Source organism: Pelobates fuscus, chromosome 10 (genome assembly GCF_036172605.1).
Source record: "Pelobates fuscus isolate aPelFus1 chromosome 10, aPelFus1.pri, whole genome shotgun sequence".
NCBI lineage: Eukaryota > Metazoa > Chordata > Amphibia > Anura > Pelobatidae > Pelobates > Pelobates fuscus.
The window spans coordinates 7,172,997-7,194,305 of record NC_086326.1 but is presented as its reverse complement, the minus strand read 5'-3'; the positions used below and the strand labels follow the sequence as shown (position 1 = coordinate 7,194,305).

Sequence of the window (21,309 nt, the reverse complement as noted above, 5' to 3'; positions counted from 1 at the left end):
GGGAGGGCCGTGGCAGGAACTAATCCATTGATTAGGGCTCTGTGTATAATCCCGGCACTCACTAAACCGTCTGCCTTTTCTCTTCCTCAGCGGACTGATTGTGCCAGAAACTCCAGGGAACGAGACTGTGCCAGAGGTCGTTACCACTTCCGGATACGCGTTACTTCACTTTTTTAGTGATGCTGCTTACAACTTAACGGGATTTAACATATTTTACTCGTACGTAGAACGCTTGTTATATAATACAATGTTTTTTCCCCGCTATGATTAGAAAACCGTGTCAGGTATGGGAATCCGATGGGTATTGGGTGACATTTTTATAGTTATTTGGATTGTCTTATTTATGGTTCATATTTATTCTGCTGGAACTCTAGCAGAATAAAGAGATTCTGTATTTTATGTCTGAATTGAAAAGGCTTTCCAACTCTACAGCACTGGTTTTCCTGTTTACTGTTAGGACCTCAATATTACATTTCCTTATCTTTTCTACCCAGTCCCCAGTTTATTGATTCATCTCTGGAGATAGAATACAGCCAGAGAGCTCTGGGTAGCGATCAGGCCTCTATAATGCGATACTTTGTCCAACGTCATCTGAGTCTTTAAGCTTGATTGATGTGTCCTTTAGGGAGAATAGGGTAAACGTGCTTCATTGTTAGATCTTTAAAGTGGCATATGCTGCCCTCTTCTGGCACACCCTGTCCTCCCCTGGCACACCCTGCCCTCCTCTTGTTCAGGCTGCCCTCCTCTGGCGCATGTTGCCCTCCTCTGGTGCACGTTGCCTTTCTCTTTACAGGCTGCCCTCCTCTTGTACACGTTGCCCTCCTCTGGCACACACTACCCTCCTCTGGCACACCCTACCATCCTCCAGTTAAGATGTGGCATGGCAAATGTTGCCCTCCTCTGGCACTCACTGCCCCCCTCTGGCACACGTTGCCCCCCTCTGGCACACGTTGCCCCCCTCTGGCACACACTTCCCTCCTCTTGTACAGGCTGCCCTCCTCTGGCGCATGTTGCACTCCTCTGGTGCACGTTGCCCTCCTCTTGTACAGGCTGCCCTCCTCTTATACACTTTGCCCTCCTCTGGCAAACACTGCCCTCCTCTGGCACACACTACCATCCTCCAGTTAAGATGTGGCATGTACAATATATGATACATGTAGGTTAATTCAGAGGTAACATGTCTCTCTCCAGTATTGATCCAGTGGTTGGTAGGTTCTAGCTCCAATACCTCCGTGTAGTCAGTGGTATAAAGTGTTCCTATCTAAACAGAGGCAGGAATATCCGTATGTTCTACCACCTCTGTCTGTCTCATTTCAATGGGAATAAACATATGTTAAAAACACCCATTACTAATGCCCAGTTTATTTGTAATTTGATTAAGTGGGGTGTAAGAGGCTGATGTTAATCCTAAATAATTGGCATATTGACATGTATTACTGTCCCTCCTATTCCAACACTGCTGGAGTGATAGAGATACTCTCTAATCGCTCGTTGTTCTGAGACTGCACGTTCAGTCATGGGATAACACCACATCAATGCTCTGTATATGTGTCTACATTTAATCCCCACAATGCAGAGATTGCAAACTGTCTGGGCATTATGGGAAGTGTTTGCAGTGCCGTGGCTAGATTGTGTAACGGCAGCTAATTGTCACCCTGTTTGTTTCTTGGTGTCCAGGATCAATTCCTGTCCTAATAACTGCTCAGGCCACGGCAAATGTACTACCAGCAGCTCTGTCCCGAGCAGAGTGTACTGTGAATGTGACAAATACTGGAAAGGAGAAGCCTGCGATATCCTCTACTGCAAGAATAACTGCGGCAGCCCAGACCACGGCTACTGCGACCTGACCGGGGAGAAGCTGTGTGTCTGCAATGACAGCTGGCAAGGTACGTGTCCACACGGGGTCCGGGTGAATCACCTAATCTGCAATTTGGATCCCACTGCGCTAAACTTCTAGTTCTTTTAGTTTGCAACTTTATTTTATTTTCAGCAATTCACTGTGCAGTGAATAATCCTGAAGGTAAACGTTACTATTCCTTTAAATTCTACAACTTTAAACTCGTTTTCCATAACCGGTTTCAAATGCTAAATCGGCAAGACCCCATAGAGAAAGACAGACATAGTGTTTAGAAATTGAGGGACACAAATAATCCCTGAAAGGAAAGCTGTGCTCACATCCTATTTGTGTTTGGGACAGTCCTGTCTGTTTAGACAATGTGCAGGGATACACTCATTATAAGGAGGGGGAGTTACATGTTCTCCTGCCCTGTGCACCAACACTTAGAGTGATGTTACCGGCCTCAGCAAAGATACAGAAAAAATGGAACGGGGGCTGCTAATTCCTGGAACTAGATGCTGCTATTATATATCATACTGCGTGCATGATGTCTGTTATGTTACGTCAGCAGTTTATCTAACCCCCAAAACATGCACACACCAAGTGCTGCATGTCTAGTGTTATAGTGACATCTTGTGGCAATATTCAGTAATGCAACTTCAGAGTTCTTTACATGGAGTAATGCTGTGCGTTCATTTTTTAATTGTCTTCCAGGAATGTGTGGGTGATTTTAAAGTAATAACTTGCTTTGTATATCCACTATTTTTGTGCCTGCTTTATAATTTGCAATTTCCTTTTTGGACTGAGATTTCTGGGAGTTATAGTTCAGCTGGCAGTTGACTATAACTCTCAGAAATCCTAGCTGTGACCCAGAGAAGCTTTAACTCAGCAGTGCCATAGAAAGTCCATTGACCACTTCATTGTTTGCTGATCTCACTGCAGATGCTGCACATCATGGGGATTTGTTGTAAATGGGGGGACATTTTAAATGTTAGCATCTTTTTATTTCATTTGAGTTAGTATCTCTAATTCACATCTTTTTTAGGCTTACTCTAAGTACAATAGCTCTAAAGGTCGTGTTATAGTGCCAACCTTACTTTAAACTGCCGATTTGTTGCTGTACTGGGGAGATAAAACATTTACTGAAATCAGAGACTCCCTTTCCTGGCCATTCTTTCACACAATGGCCTTCTTCCTATCCTCCTCCTTCGATTGTACAGCGCTGCAGAATATGTTGGCCCTATATAAATCAAATTATATTAATATCTATACAGTGCATTAACATTTAGGAGTCAATCCCTACATTTAATTAATTACATTTACTTCACTATATAATTCATAAAAAAAATTAGCCCTATCTAGCCTTTCATGCCCCATTAATACTATTTTAATAATCTGAGTGGATTTTGGATTTGAATTTGTTGTCATGTAATTATCACATGCTAAATCTGCTCTCACCTGGATCCGTCTAAAACAGTCACTTCTGTATTATTACCGTCTGTGCCCTAAGTGCATTCTCAACCTTTGCCATTTGCTTTCACATGAAATATACACCCACTCTATCATTTCCAGAGAACACAATCTGTATGCAGTCTGTAAGCCCTTGGTGTTTGTGAATAGTGCAGGACTTGGAGACATAATGAAACTTGTCTGATTTTAGCCATAGACCCCACCTCCAGGGAGGCAATATAACAGAAACCCTTTCCGCTCAGGATCCTAGCGATTTATCTGCTGATGTGGAATGGACTCAAACCATGTGACGATATATTAACCATGACATCTCTTGCTTTTGTCCTACAGGTCCTGATTGCTCCTTAAATGTTCCCTCCACGGACTCCTACTGGTTTCTGCCCAACGTGAAGCCATTCAGCCCCTCGGTGGGTCGAGCCTCCCATAAAGCCGTAATGCATGGAAAGTTCATGTGGGTGATTGGAGGCTATGCCTTTAATTACAGCTCCTTCCAGATGGTGTTAAAGTAAGTGCCATTAATCTGCGTCTTTATAAATCATGGTTAAAAATCTCATTGTTCGTCTACTCCTACATCCCGGGGGTTTTCCCTTGATTACCATTCTACTCCAGGATACATAGTTACATGGCTGAAAAGAGACGTGTGTCCATGAAGTTCAGCCTTTCTCACATCTGTTTTTGCTGTTGATCCAATACAGATACATAGTAATGGTTTAGTTATTTATTTACCTAGCAACCTATTAACCCTTTATCTGCCGCTAGCATGGTTATGAATGGCTAACCTTGATTTGTCTTTCAGATTTTAAGCTTGCTTGGACCTCTTCACCTACCATACGTCAAATGTGTTTAGGTGTTTTGTTAGAATTCCTTTTTTGTCTTGTTCTACCTATTGTACAGCGCTGAGGATTATGTTGGCTCTATACAAATAATTGTATTTAGAATGCGTCGCTATGATCAATCACAGTTAAATCAATCACCGTTAAATCATGTCAGAAATTCATGATGAGCCTTAGGTACAGGGCATCGGCTCCTGCCGACCACAAGATTAGCAATAAATCCAAAGAGCTTTCTGTGTACATCTTGGGGGAATTTCTCAATCCAAGGTTCTGAGTCTGTGTCAGTCTGCATATTCTAACATCCGCTGTTTTTTCTCCAAGACTAATTCATGTTAAAGTGAAAACATCCATTTCTCTGTATTACTGAGTAACTCTGTTTTCTTCACAGTTACAATGTGGAGAGCAGCATATGGAACGTGGTGCCCGTCCTGCGAGGCCCTCTGCAGAGATATGGGCACTCACTGGCCTTGTACCAGGTGAGTACCAGCTGCTGTTAGTCTGGTTATTCAGTCACTTACTAATCACTGCAGGATGCCCTTCTGCCGCCCCACAGGAGGAACTCCAAATACTGGGTGTACACTCTGCAGTCTCATCTAAATGCTCCCAATGTAGTGACAGCTTTTACAACGGTTTGATTTATTTATTTATAAAGATATTTTACCAGGAAGGATACATTGATATTTCTCTCATTTACAAGTATGTCCTGGCCCACTAACACTGCATTGTTACAAGAAGGTACAATATAATATTAAAAATACAAAAAATTGATAAACAACACATATCAATTAACAGAGAAAAGCTAAGATTTATAATCAACCATGCTTACAGGTGTATTCTGTATTGAGATATGTAGAGGGGGATCTCTTAAAGGATTTGGTTGTAATGTCCCCGTGATGCTGAGTGCGGTCAATGTGATAACAGAGGGGACGTGTGACATTTATAGAATTGCTATGAGACGGCTGCGGGATCGCAACTTGTTCAAAGCGACTGAAAGAGGCTAAATTCCCAAACACTCTGTACTCCGAGTAAATCACACGTTTCAATCAGGAACCCGACCTGGTTTGGGGGAGTTGAGCTGGGAATCTCTGGTTTTAATACGCTGAGCTTGGTAATGTCCTCCACAGCCTTACTTCACGGCAGAATGCCAAATCCACGCTCTCTGCTATGCTGTTTATAGAGTAAATCTGATACTGTTTGCTGGGACAATAAACGGAAATAGAAAATGCATTTCTTTTTAGCTTTATAGGGATTTTGTCTTAATTTCAATATAATTAATTGTTTTCCCATGATCAGCACCTGGGCTTTAATGTCTGTGTAGCACTGAATATTCAGAAGCAGCAGTTCTTGATTTCTGCCTGCAGAGGGCAGTCTTGGTTTTCAGTTTAGATATATTTTTTTTGCAGAGCTCGTATTTTAGATTTGGTTGAAGTTGAATATTATCAATCACATAGCACTATAAGCGTTGCTAAGGGGAGCTTTGGGGACGTTTGCATGTTTGACATTGTCCGAAAAAAAGGGGTTGGGATCTATGCAGCACAACCATTGCAGCTTAACCACCTCTTATATATAGACTGTCCTATAAAAATCCTTTATCCTCCTATATATAGACTATCCTATAAAAATCCTTTATTCTCTTATATATAGACTATCCTATAAAAATCCTTTATTCTCCTATATATAGACTATCCTATAAAAATCCTTTATCCTCCTATATGTAGGCTATCCTATAAAAATCCTTTATTCTCTTATATATAGACTGTCCTATAAAAATCCTTTATTCTCTTATATATAGGCTATCCAATAAAAATCTGTTATCCTTATATATAGGCTATCCTATAAAAATCCTTTATCCTCCTATATATAGACTGTCCTATAAAAATCCTTTATCCTCCTATATATAGACTATCCTATAAAAATCCTTTATTCTCCTATATATAGACTATCCTATAAAAATCCTTTATTCTCTTATATATAGGCTATCCTATAAAAATCCTTTATTCTCTTATATATAGGCTATCCTATAAAAATCCTTTATTCTCCTATATATAGACTATCCTATAAAAATCCTTTATCCTCTTATATATAGACTGTCCTATAAAAATCCTTTATTCTCTTATATATAGACTATCCTATAAAAATCCTTTATCCTCCTATATATAGACTGTCCTATAAAAATCCTTTATTCTCCTATATATAGACTATCCTATAAAAATCCTTTATCCTCTTATATATAGACTGTCCTATAAAAATCCTTTATTCTCTTATATATAGGCTGTCCTATAAAAATCCTTTATCCTCCTATATATAGACTGTCCTATAAAAATCCTTTATCCTCCTATATATAGACTATCCTATAAAAATCCTTTATTCTCCTATATATAGACTATCCTATAAAAATCCTTTATTCTCTTATATATAGGCTATCCTATAAAAATCCTTTATTCTCTTATATATAGGCTATCCTATAAAAATCCTTTATTCTCCTATATATAGACTATCCTATAAAAATCCTTTATCCTCTTATATATAGACTGTCCTATAAAAATCCTTTATTCTCTTATATATAGACTATCCTATAAAAATCCTTTATCCTCCTATATATAGACTGTCCTATAAAAATCCTTTATTCTCCTATATATATAGACTATCCTATAAAAATCCTTTATTCTCTTATATATAGGCTATCCTATAAAAATCCTTTATTCTCTTATATATAGGCTATCCTATAAAAATCCTTTATCCTTATATATAGGCTATCCTATAAAAATCCTTTATTCTCTTATATATAGGCTATCCTATAAAAATCCTTTATTCTCTTATATATAGGCTATCCTATAAAAATCCTTTATCCTTATATATAGGCTATCCTATAAAAATCCTTTATTCTCCTATATATAGACTATCCTATAAAAATCCTTTATCCTCTTATATATAGACTGTCCTATAAAAATCCTTTATTCTCTTATATATAGGCTGTCCTATAAAAATCCTTTATTCTCTTATATATAGGCTATCCTATAAAAATCCTTTATCCTCCTATATATAGACTGTCCTATAAAAATCCTTTATTCTCCTATATATAGACTATCCCATAAAAATCCTTTATTCTCTTATATATAGGCTATCCTATAAAAATCCTTTATTCTCTTATATATAGACTATCCTATAAAAATCCTTTATTCTCTTATATATAGGCTATCCTATAAAAATCCTTTATCCTTATATATAGGCTATCCTATAAAAATCCTTTATTCTCCTATATATAGACTATCCTATAAAAATCCTTTATCCTCTTATATATAGACTGTCCTATAAAAATCCTTTATTCTCTTATATATAGACTATCCTATAAAAATCCTTTATCCTCCTATATATAGACTGTCCTATAAAAATCCTTTATTCTCCTATATATAGACTATCCTATAAAAATCCTTTATTCTCTTATATATAGGCTATCCTATAAAAATCCTTTATTCTCTTATATATAGACTATCCTATACAAATCCTTTATTCTCTTATATATAGGCTATACTATAAAAATCTGTTATCCTTATATATAGTCTATCCTATAAAAATCCTTTATCCTCTTATATATAGACTGTCCTATAAAAAATCCTTTATCCTCTTATATATAGACTGTCCTATAAAAATCCTTTATCCTCTTATATATAGACTGTCCTATAAAAAAATCCTTTATCCTCTTATATATAGACTATCCTATAAAAATCCTTTATCCTCTTATATATAGACTGTCCTATAAAAAATCCTTTATCCTCTTATATATAGACTATCCTATAAAAATCCTTTATCCTCTTATATATAGACTGTCCTATAAAAAATCCTTTATCCTCTTATATATAGACTATCCTATAAAAATCCTTTATCCTTATATATAGACTGTCCTATAAAAATCCTTTATCCTTATATATAGGCTATCCTATAAAAATCCTTTATCCTCTTATATAGGCTATCCTATAAAAATCCTTTATCCTTATATATAGGCTATCCTATAAAAATCCTTTATCCTCCTATATATAGGCTATCCTATAAAAATCCTTTATCCTCTTATATAGGCTATCCTATAACAATCCTTTATCCTCTTATATATAGACTATCCTATAAAAATCCTTTATCCTCCTATATATAGGCTATCCTATAAAAATCCTTTATTCTCTTATATATAGACTATCCTATAAAAATCCTTTATCCTTATATATAGACTATCCTATAAAAATCCTTTATCCTCTTATATATAGACTATCCTATAAAAATCCTTTATCCTCATATATATAGACTATCCTATAAAAATCCTTTATCCTTATATATAGGCTATCCTATAAAAATCCTTTATCCTCCTATATATAGGCTATCCTATAACAATCCTTTATTCTCTTATATATAGACTGTCCTATAAAAATCCTTTATCCTCTTATATATAGACTATCCTATAAAAATCCTTTATCCTCATATATATAGACTATCCTATAAAAATCCTTTATCCTTATATATAGGCTATCCTATAAAAATCCTTTATCCTTATATATAGACTATCCTATAAAAATCCTTTATCCTCCTATATATAGGCTATCCTATAAAAATCCTTTATCCTTATATATAGGCTATCCTATAAAAATCCTTTATCCTTATATATAGGCTATCCTATAAAAATCATTTATCCTTATATATAGGCTATCCTATAAAAATCCTTTATCCTTATATATAGACTATCCTATAAAAATCCTTTATCCTTATATATAGGCTGTCCTATAAAAATCCTTTATCCTTATATATAGACTATCCTATAAAAATCCTTTATCCTTATATATAGGCTATCCTATAAAAATCATTTATCCTTATATATAGGCTATCCTATAAAAATCATTTATCCTCTTATATATAGGCTATCCTATAAAAATCATTTATCCTTATATATAGACTATCCTATAAAAATCCTTTATCCTTATATATAGACTATCCTATAAAAATCATTTATCCTTATATATAGGCTATCCTATAAAAATCCTTTATCCTTATATATAGGCTATCCTATAAAAATCCTTTATCCTTATATATATAGACTATCCTATAAAAATCCTTTATCCTCTTATATATAGGCTATCCTATAAAAATCCTTTATCCTTATATATAGGCTATCCTATAAAAATCCTTTATCCTTATATATAGGCTATCCTATAAAAATCCTTTATCCTTATATATAGGCTATCCTATAAAAATCCTTTATCCTTATATATAGGCTATCCTATAAAAATCCTTTATCCTTATATATAGACTATTGTTTGTAAGTATTATGAGGCATTAAGGGAGGATAGTATATGTTTAGAGTTGTGTGCTGTAGATAGAAAGCTCCGTAATGTGATACTATGTTAATGGTGGATGATCGTTGTTCTCTGTATATCTCTCCATATTGTGATTGGAACTGGATCGTGGAGACCTGGTTCTATATTTATTAAACCCCTTAAGGACCAAACTTCTGGAATAAAAGGGAATCATGACATGGCACACGTGTCATGTGCCTTTAAGGGGTTAAAATGCTGATTTGGAAAATAACTGAAAACAATTAAAGTGGGATTGTCACGTCTCTGGAAAACAAACTGCTTTAATCAGTTAATAATTTTGAACTCCCTAGTGACAGGAAGTCAGCTTTCATAAGGCTATTGCCGACCTGGCATGGCGTGAAGAAGAGGTTAATCAATATCAATGGTTTATCAAATGCCATCACAATTCAGGTCATTCCTGGCACACCCAGGGTACTTCTTGCTAGCGAGGAGGAGAATATGTTTCCCAGCCCCACTTCTTGCAGGTTCTGGATAAAAATTGTCGCTTCCACAACTTATTTTTCCTCTTTGAATTTTGCTCCTTATTTCCTATAGATTACCATTGATCCCATTCATAAAATAAGACAATAAGAAATATAACTGGGTAAAAAATATACATTTGTATATTGATGGATTAATCAGCGATTTTGAAGTGGTCATGGTACCTGGAGTCACTATGTGCAGCATTTCGCTTTGAAACGCTGCACATACGGAGTTTAACCCCTCTGCCGCCGGGGATGTAACTCCACCTTCAACAGCCCCATTGGGACATCATTATCCAGCCTGGAACAATGAGCTGGTTAATGTCAATTCTGTGCAAAGCTCATTACTCTCAGATATTGAATGGAGACGGCCTCGGCAGCTCTTCAGAAGCAGAAGGACCCGCAGTGACATGTGAGAACCCAGAAAAGAGGGAATTATCGGGAAAAGGGGCCACGTTACTGCTGGCAGAAAAATAAATCAGATAACAAGGCACAATTCTTGTTTTTTTTATATAATGAAAGAAAAAACTCAAAATGCAATTGGAAAATAAAATATTGAAACAGGTGCAGTAAGGAAGATTTTGGCTTAAAGAAACACGGCACTCTTATACATAACCCCCACTATGATCAATGATGGAAAGAGGCGGAGCTTATAACCATAATTGTCAGGAATTCAATATGGAGGAACTTAGTCCCAGGATAGCGGTATATACAATGCGGTGTGTTTTTACATTTTATTTTCCACCCTCACCGTCCTGTTTATTATATGTAGGTAATAAGTAAATATGTTCCCTTTAATGCGGCATTCTCAGACCAATTCACAGAGCGAGTATGGTCTGTATGACCTGGGAGCTGTCTGCCGGTGCGATACACAGTGAAATTCATGTTTTACAAGGATCGCAGCCCACCTCCCCGCTATCTGGAGTAATTGTACATTAAATCTGACACCTAGCTCCTGTTTCACAGCTTATCTCTGCTTGGACCATCTATCATTGTATCAGGCAGGAGGCTCAGTACTGGCAGTAGTAGATAAAATGAATATCCATTACACCCCCCTGTAATTCAAGGTCTGGTCAAACCGCCTGTACATGTGAATCTGTTCAGAATTTGTATGCAGGCGTTCCCAGCCCTTGTCACCGCATGTTAGGTTAAAAAATAATGTTTGATGTGGTGCAGGCAGCTCTGGAAATAGAATTTTGCAGAAACAATAATTCCTTGTCGGTAAAAAATTGCAGGTAAGCTTTCTGTAAAAAACGCATCTCATCCTTCCAGAACGGCCAGATCCTGAACTTTATTAATTTCTATGGAATCGGGCATTTGCCCTGGTTCATTGCTTTTAGCAGGTGTTAAACCCAGGGCAGTTTGTCATCAGGAGAGGCTAATATTAAATATCAGTTCAATCAGAGCTCGGCTGCAAATTCAAAGTGACACTTTATTTATTAACGTGACAGATATTTTCAATAACACTTCATTCAGGGTCCTAAAACTTAGGATTACTAACTTTGCAGACAGACTTCATGCCTGTGCTAATTCTGTTATCACTGCTTGCATCCCAGTTATCTGCCTGAGAAGTGAACTGGTGTTCACTGGAATAATTACTGTAAAGCATAATCAGCTGAGGGAGGAAACTAGAAGCATTTGGTCTTAATACAAGCACAACAAACCATCTAATGGCCAGAACAACTTGTAATAATCTTCACAATTTCATAAATCCTGCTGCCTTTTAGAGCGGTTCAACAGATCCCAATAAATCATATTTTTGTTAGCTGCATATCTAGTTTAAATCTATAGACCATATGGATTCTAGTATTGTTAGTGGATATCAAGTCCTATGATCCTTTGTTAGTAATTTGCTCTGTTTAAGGCTGTCACTCTGTAGCCAGCTAGCATTGCTTGGCCAGTCTCTCCAGCTGCCGATACCTCGAAGGAATGGATCATCTAGAGGGAGCCGGTGGTAAATGGATCTTCTTGTGCCTGGATGCCCTGAGCAGCGTCTGCTTTATTGTACAGATGTCTGGTTCATGGCGTGTGTTGGCGAGAACTCTCTGTGCTGCCATGATAGTTCAGCATGTAGCACGCTGTGTATTCTGTTTAGAAGCCAAGCAATGGAGACTGAGCATCGCAGCTGGTGGACTGAGGTGGTGCCCGGGGTGGACAGCATTCTGCCTGCGACATGGACTATGGATCAAATCAGGGAGATAATGAAATTAGCCCAGTGTACCAGCTGGAGTGGAAATACTGCTGGGATTGAGACACAGAGCAGAGAACAAAGCCGAGTGGTGTCTAAAGCTTGGCTTTATCGAGGTATTCTAGATAGGAACATATTGAGCAACCTTGCCATGCTGTAATACAAGTAGAATATTATAAATAAAATCTGCAAAGACAATATCATTTGTTTGAACGGGATGAACATTATTCAGATTTCAGTCAAAGCAAAAATCAGTCTTCAGAGATAAAAAGCATTTAACTGTTAAATTAATAATACAACATTATATATAGCAAACTTTATAGGAAATTTGCTAAAATATAGAAAAAATATAAACTGTGAAATAACCAGAACAAAATTGTATCTTACCTTCTATGTCCCAACAATTCAGACATTTACCCTAATCTCATTAGTTAGAGCCAATAGGCAGATACCTGACTCTCATTAGTTACAGCCAATAGACAGTTACTGAAATCTCATTAGTTAGAGCCAATAGGCAGTTACCTGACTCTCATTAGTTAGAGCCAATAGGCAGTTACTGAAATCTCATTAGTTAGAGCCATTAGGCAGTTACATGACTCTCATTAGTTAGAGCCAATAGGCAGTTACTGAAATCTCATTAGTTAGAGCCAATAGGCAGTTACATGACTCTCATTAGTTAGAGCCAATAGGCAGTTACTGAAATCTCATTAGTTAGAGCCAATAGCCAGTTACTGAAATCTCATTAGTTAGAGCCAATAGGCAGTTACCTGACTCTCATTAGTTAGAGCCAATAGGCAGTTACTGAAATCTCATTAGTTAGAGCCAATAGGCAGTTACTGAAATCTCATTAGTTAGAGCCAATAGCCAGTTACTGAAATCTCATTAGTTAGAGCCAATAGGCAGTTACCTGACTCTCATTAGTTAGAGCCAATAGGCAGTTACCTGACTCTCATTAGTTAGAGCCAATAGGCAGTTACATGACTCTCATTAGTTAGAGCCAATAGGCAGTTACATGAGTCTCATTAGTTAGAGCCAATAGCCAGTTACTGAAATCTCATTAGTTAGAGCCAATAGGCAGTCACTTGACTCTCATTAGTTAGAGCCAATAGGCAGTTACCTGACTCTCATTAGTTAGAGCCAATAGGCAGTTACCTGACTCTCATTAGTTAGAGCCAATAGGCAGTTACCTGACTCTTATTAGTTAGAGCCAATAGGCAGTCACTTGACTCTCATTAGTTAGAGCCAATAGGCAGTTACCTGACTCTTATTAGTTAGAGCCAATAGGCAGTTACCTGACTCTTATTAGTTAGAGCCAATAGGCAGTCACTTGACTCTCATTATTTAGAGCCATAGGCAGTTACCTGACTCTTATTAGTTAGAGCCAATAGGCAGTCACTTGACTCTCATTAGTTAGAGCCAATAGGCAGTTACCTGACTCTTATTAGTTAGAGTCATTAGGCAGTTACCTGATTCTCATTAGTTAAAGACAATATTCTGCTAATAAGCTAATAATATTAAGCTAATAATAAGCTGTATTACTACAATAAGCTGTAATAATAAAATCAGTGATTATAATACATTAAGCAATTAGCTGTATTGGTGCAAAAAGCTGTAGTAATACAATAAGCTGTAATAATATAATATGCTGTAATAGTACAATGAGCTGTAATATGACACCGTAGCAATATAATAAGCTGTAATAGTACAATAAGCTGTAATGGTACAATGAGCTGTAATAATACAATGGATTCAAATAATACAATAAGCTGCAGTGGTTGTGGTATTTAAAGTTTATTTTTCACCTTTTTTGAAAAACAAATTGCCCTCTTAACCAAGTATGTTCTTTAACAGTCCCAGATGTTCTGTCAGATTACTACAACACAAGGTTTGCAGAATAAACAATATTATTTCAACCTGGGGTTGGAAATACTTGATGGGAATTGAAGCAAATGTAAGGCCAAAAAAAAAAATGGAAAAATTCTACATCCACACTGATTTTTGGCTCTGGTTATATTTCCGGAACATTGCCCAATTTAAAAACATTTGACCTTACTTGAACCCTAGTGTATATTATGGTTAGAATCGGAGGCCAGCCGAGGGTGGTTCGATTTAATGCAAAAATCTGTAATGAACATGTAGAGTGGGCTTGGAGAAGCTGGCCTACAAGCTATCAGAATTTACAACATTCTAAAAGGTTTTTGAGAAAGAAAAAGCACATAGTTATTGGGAAGATTTGCAATTAATTGTGTCCTCATTCGATTTTCGTACTATTCTTCTTTAGCGGAAAATCTTCATGCTGGCAACAAAACCCCAGCGTGCTGTGACAAAACATCTAATATCAGATTATCAAAGACGGAAATCTGATAATCTGGCAAAACCATCTGCCAGTAATTACACATCAGTATTCACAACTCTGTGCGATCATTTTTATATGCTTTTATCACTATTTTTATATAATTTTTTTTATTGTATTCCTTTGGCCTAAAATCTGTTCATACCGTTAAAAATTGAATTATTTGACTCATTGCTGCAGTAATTAAATCGTAAAGACAGATGTAAAACGAGGAAGGGTTTTTTTTATTTACCTTGTACAACATTAGTCTGGTTTCTCAGTTACACTGCGTTTTTTATTTTATTTTATAAAGAGGGAACAGCGCTATTAGATGAAAACATTGAAATCTGAATTTGCAGAGAATTGAACAACGACTGTGATCAGTGGGTTTCGGTCTCTGTGGCAGAGATCAGTAGTTATCAAATGCCTACGGAGAGAATACGCTTGGGTGGTATTTGTGTTTGTAGTCATACAGTGATAACCATGAAATTAATTTACGGAGGGATGGTGTCCGTATTTTATAGTATTTCACAGTTTAAAGTATTATTTTAATTATCAGAACAAGGTCAGCCATCTGTACAGCCTGCTATGGTGGTTATGATACCATATGATACCAGGAGTACACTGGCCCCGTTCTTGGTTAAATAGTTTGCCTTTTAACATGGCTCCCCTCTGGGCTTCTGAGACTCTCCGCTGATTTAAAGATGCACTTCAGGATTATACAGAGCTGCAGAATCTGATTCCGACACCATTCGTTGGCTGAGAGTGCCAGCTCACTGATAGCCAATAAATGACACATTTTGCATAATATTTGCACAGAACTGTCATTTCTGGTCACTGCAGTGATCATGGTGCTTGGATAAACCATTTAATCCTTTTGGATAGCCAGGTAATGAGCATGTATTGTATGTTACGAATTTGGCAAATTAAAAAAATAGCCAATCTGACCATTCATCCACCAGTTCATAGGTCAACAGAGCAAAATATAATGAAACTAAATAAATCCACCAAGATTAACCCAACAAGAGTATTCAATATATCTATCTAAACTACCCAACAAGAGTATTCCATATATCTATCCAAACTACCCAACAGGATTATTCCATATATCTATCTAAACTACCCAACAGGATTATTCCATATATCTATCTAAACTACCCAACAGGATTATTCCATATATCTATCTAAACTACCCAACAGGATTATTCCATATATCTATCTAAACTACCCAACAGGATTATTCCATATATCTATCTAAACTACCCAACAGGATTATTCCATATATCTATCCAAACTACCCAACAAGAGTATCCCACATATCTATCTAAACTACCCAACAAGAGTATCCCATATATCTATCTAAACTACCCAACAGGATTATTCCATATATCTATCTAAACTACCCAACAGGATTATTCCATATATCTATCTAAACTACCCAACAGGATTATTCCATATATCTATCTAAACTACCCAACAGGATTATTCCATATATCTATCCAAACTACCCAACAAGAGTATCCCACATATCTATCTAAACTACCCAACAAGAGTATTCCATATATCTATCTAAACTACCCAACAAGAGTATCCCATATATCTATCTGAACTACTCAACAAGAGTATTCCATATATCCATCCAAACTACCCAACAAGAGTATCCCACATATCTATCTAAACTACCCAACAAGAGTATTCCATATATCTATATAAACTACCCAACAAGAGTATCCCATATATCTATCTGAACTACCCAACAAGAGTATTCCATATATCCATCCAAACAACCCAACAAGAGTATTCCATATATCCATCCAAACTACCCAACACGAGTATTCCATATATCCATCCAAACAACCCAACACGAGTATTCCATATATCCATCCAAACAACCCAACACGAGTATTCCATATATCCATCCAAACAACCCAACACGAGTATTCCATATATCCATCCAAACTACCCAACACGAGTATTCCATATATCCATCCAAACTACCCAACACGAGTATTCCATATATCCATCCACACTACCCAACACGAGTATTCCATATATCCACCCAAACAACCCAACAAGAGTATTCCATATATCTATCTAAACTACCCAACAAGAGTATCCCATATATCCATCTAAACTACCCAACAAGAGTATTCCATATATCCATCCAAACTACCCAACAGGATTATTCCATATATCTTTCCACACTACCCAACACGAGTATTCCATATATCCACCCAAACAACCCAACAAGAGTATTCCAAATATCTATCAAAACTACCCAACAAGAGTATCCCATATATCTATCAAAACTACCCAGCAAGAGTATCCCATATATCCATCTAAACTACCCAACAAGAGTATTCCATATATCCATCCAAACTACCCAACACGAGTATCCCATATATCTATCCAAACTACCCAACACAAGTATTCCATATATCTATCCAAACTACCCAACACAAGTATTCCATATATCTATCCAAACTACCCAACAAGAGTATTCCATATATCTATCTAAACTACCCAACAAGAGTATTCCATATATCTATCCAAACTACCCAACACAAGTATTCCATATATCTATCCAAACTACCCAACAAGAGTATCCCATATATCTATCCAAACTACCCAACACGAGTATTCCATATATCTATCTAAACTACCCAACACGAGTATTCCATATATCTATCCAAACTACCCAACAAGAGTATTCCATATATCTATCTAAACTACCCAACAAGAGTATCCCATATATCTATCCAAACTACCCAACAGGATTATTCCATATATCTATCTAAACTACCCAACAAGAGTATTCCATATATCTATCTAAACTACCCAACAAGAATATTCCATATATCTATCTAAACTACCCAACAAGAATATTCCATATATCTATCTAAACTACCCATCAAGGGTATTCCATATATCCATCCAAACTACCCATCAAGAGAATTCCATATATCTATCCAAACTACCCAACACAAGTATTCCATATATCTATGGCTGGATGAGTGTCTTGTATTTCAAGGTTCAGGTCAGAGGTTACAATGAATTTCTTTAATTTACTGACAGCACATGTGATTTGTTTAATCATTGATTGTAAATATTTATTTCTTAGATTCTAGTCACTTGTCCTTTGACCCTTCTTGTAGGATGACATCTACATGTATGGAGGAAAGATTGAAACAATCGCTGGGAACGTTACGGATGAGCTTTGGGTTTTCAACATATCCAGTCAGTCTTGGAGCACCAGAACGCCGACTGTCCAGAACCACGGCCAGCAATACGCGGTAGAAGGACACACGGCGCACATAGTGGAACTCGGTAACCGCGATGTGATCATGATCGTTATTTTTGGATATTCATCTGTGTACGGTTACATCAGCAACGTGCAAGAGTATAACCTGAGTGAGTATTAGACACAGTAAAGCATGCATGCCATCCATTCTGGTAGATATATCCGACCATTTTCGATTTTTAAAGTATATCAGTACTAGTGAAATGACCATGAGCTGCCATCATACTCTTGGATCATATTCCATGATAGATTGTTTTTGTAATGTTAATGCTTAAAAGGACACTTCACTGCCCAAACACAAAATAAATAAAATGCACTGTTTAGTAGATATATCCCAAATGAAAAGTTGCATGCAACTTTTTCATGGGGGAATATCTAGATCTCATGTCTGTACCTTGTCTGAAGCCTTTGCAAGACCTTCCTTTCTAACCATGCCAAGACTTTCTGTGTCTGTCCAATCACAGACTTCCCAATGCAGCTCAATGAGAAGTCTTTCCAAGGCAGGTGCTCTGGGCAATTGCTGCCTCTTGAATTTAGCTTTAGTGAGCTAAACAAACCAGGAAGTAACAGGGCCGGCTGTCTGATTGACAGCCAGGGGTGTGTGACCAGGTTCATATATAAAAGTGATAATTTCTATTGAAATCAGCTTTTTTTGCAAAATGAAAAAAAGAAGTGTACACATTCATCACACATAAAGCTTTTCAGCAAGCTTTAGGGGTCTGGAGTGCCTCTTTAAATACTGTGGTCAGTGGCGTGTGTAGACCCCCCATTTATTATCACACTTTACATACAATTTGATTATAGATATTACTGCAGGATAGTAATGTAGTCCATTAGATTAAAAATTAAAGTTGAGGGTAACATCGAAAGCAAATCAATACCCAACAAGAGTATTCCATATATCTATCTAAACTACCCAACAAGAGTATCCCATATATCCATCTAAACTACCCAACAAGAGTATTCCATATCCATCTAAACTACCCAACAAGAGTATTCCGTGGATCTATCTAAACTACCCAACAAGAGTATCCCATATATCCATCCAAACAACCCAACAAGAGTATCCCATATATCCATCTAAACTACCCAACAAGAGTATTCCGTGGATCTATCTAAACTACCCAACAAGAGTATCCCATATATCCATCCAAACAACCCAACAAGAGTATCCCATATATCCATCTAAACTACCCAACAAGAGTATCCCATATATCCATCCAAACAACCCAACAAGAGTATCCCATATATCCATCTAAACTACCCAACAAGAGTATCCCATATATCCATCCAAACAACCCAACAAGAGTATTCCATATATCCATCCAAACAACCCAACAAGAGTATTCCATGTATCCATCCAAACTACCCAACAAGAGTATTCCATATATCCATCTAAACTACCCAACAAGAGTATCCCATATATCCATCCAAACAACCCAACAAGAGTATTCCATATATCCATCTAAACTACCCAACAAGAGTATCCCATATATCCATCTAAACTACCCAACAAGAGTATTCCATATATCCATCCAAACAACCCAACACGAGCATTCCATATATCCATCCAAACAACCCAACAAGAGTATCCCATATATCCATCCAAACAACCCAACACGAGTATCCCATATATCTATCTAAACTACCCAACAAGAGTATCCCATATATCTATCTAAACTACCCAACAAGAGTATCCCATATATCCATCCAAACTACCCAACAAGAGTATCCCATATATCCATCCAAACAACCCAACAAGAGTATTCCATATATCCATCTAAACTACCCAACAAGAGTATCCCATATATCTATCTAAACTACCCAACAAGAGTATCCCATATATCCATCTAAACTACCCAACACGAGCATTCCATATATCCATCCAAACAACCCAACAAGAGTATCCCATATATCCATCCAAACAACCCAACACGAGTATCCCATATATCCATCTACACTACCCAACAAGAGTATTCCATATATCCATCTAAACTACCCAACAAGAGTATCCCATATATCCATCTAAACTACCCAACAAGAGTATTCCATATATCCATCTAAACTACCCAACAAGAGTATTCCATAAAAAGAAAAGAATCTTCTGATGTTTTGTGAAGTCCTTGTTTAATAAGTAAGTTTTCATTTAATATTTCTGGCATGTTTAAAGCGCCAACATAGTATTTTGATATGTTTGTGTATTAAAGCAGCCTCTGCTGGGGTCAGGTTTTAATGGAAAGCAGTGATGGGAGTTCATGGATCTTATTGCCATATTAACTGCAATACGTTTTGATTGTCATCTTTGGAAACGTGTTCTCATTTCCTTTCTGGATTGTTCTTTAAAGGACATTTAGCATTTGTTGGACTGTACATTGCCCCCTCCCTCCTAGTGAATTATTCCCTGATTTAAATACAGACGTGTAGAAGTTTAGGGAAATTCTAACTCCTCCTGATGCTCTTTAAGCAGAGCCCACAGCCTCATCCACACAACTTGTGTCACCTCCGATTATCTGTGAAAAGATCAAGCAAATCATTGCACAGGAGCCACGTCTCGTGCCATTTAAATCATCACTGCCGTAAAGGTGAAGCCTCCCTTCAGTTATTGTTGGAACTTGTGGACAAATCATACATGTTTACGTTTTGGGAAGAATTTGAACGGAATCCAAAAAGATGTGGGGTTTTACTATTATTTCCCATGATTATATGGGCTGTATGACAAAGCAGCTTAGATTTTTATTGTTCTGTAAAGTAAGAAATAGACAGCAAGCATTTCTGTAAAACCGTTTTAGTGTACTTCGATTTGCAGCCACATACTTTTTAAACAAATTGTTTTTGTTTTGGTTTTCACCCAAGATTCACAGTTCCTCTCTGCTCCTACAGAACACCTTTTCATTTTTTTTCTTTTAAATTCTTTATTTTTGGTATGCAGGTAAGTACAACAGTGCCTGTATCGCCACAACAGCATCAGCAGGCTCGTTTCTCTTAGACTTAACGTAATCACATTGTAGCATGTTGGGCATGCATACATTTTTAAATGAGAAAATAACAATAAAGTAAACAAGCTATTAACAATATGGTATAGGCTAAATTGGCATGACCGGCTTGCGGCTTTGCTTGGCTTCACTATGTAAACAACAGGCTTGTGGACTAATGAGAGAGCAGCAAAGAAAGATTCGCCGGTCGGAGAACCAGGAGAGCGGCCGTCTCACCCGAGCTCAAGCTCGTAGGCCTCAGGCCTCGGCCGGGTTACTTTGGTGCCTGCCGTTGACGGTCCTGTTGGGTATCACAGTCGCCTTGGTAATGCTGTGAACACGGTTTCAGGTCGGTTCCTGTTTGTAGCCCGCAGTTTGCTCCGGTATTCCAGCTCAGAGGCCGGAGTTCAGACGGAGCATGTTTGATCCGACCGGCGGTCAGGCCCCACCCCCAAAACACCTTTTCCATGCCGATGTTAATGTGTACCCTCTACCTTAACTTAACAATCACCTCTAGAGCAGGAAAAATGGTCTGGACGCCCCTCTCTAAGAGACGGG

General features: G+C 37.2%; 1 protein-coding gene across 1 annotated transcript in view; it reads left to right on the top strand.

Moving 5' to 3' along the window:
• Positions 1–21,309, top strand: part of ATRNL1 (attractin like 1) — a 716,247-nt gene that overhangs the window by 96,868 nt on the left and 598,070 nt on the right. Inside the window, exons 4-8 of the mRNA XM_063434704.1 lie at positions 91–219; positions 1,678–1,886; positions 3,638–3,812; positions 4,529–4,616; positions 17,634–17,889. Of these exons, the coding sequence (XP_063290774.1) occupies positions 91–219; positions 1,678–1,886; positions 3,638–3,812; positions 4,529–4,616; positions 17,634–17,889 (857 nt within the window). The remainder of the gene's footprint in view (positions 1–90; positions 220–1,677; positions 1,887–3,637; positions 3,813–4,528; positions 4,617–17,633; positions 17,890–21,309) is intronic.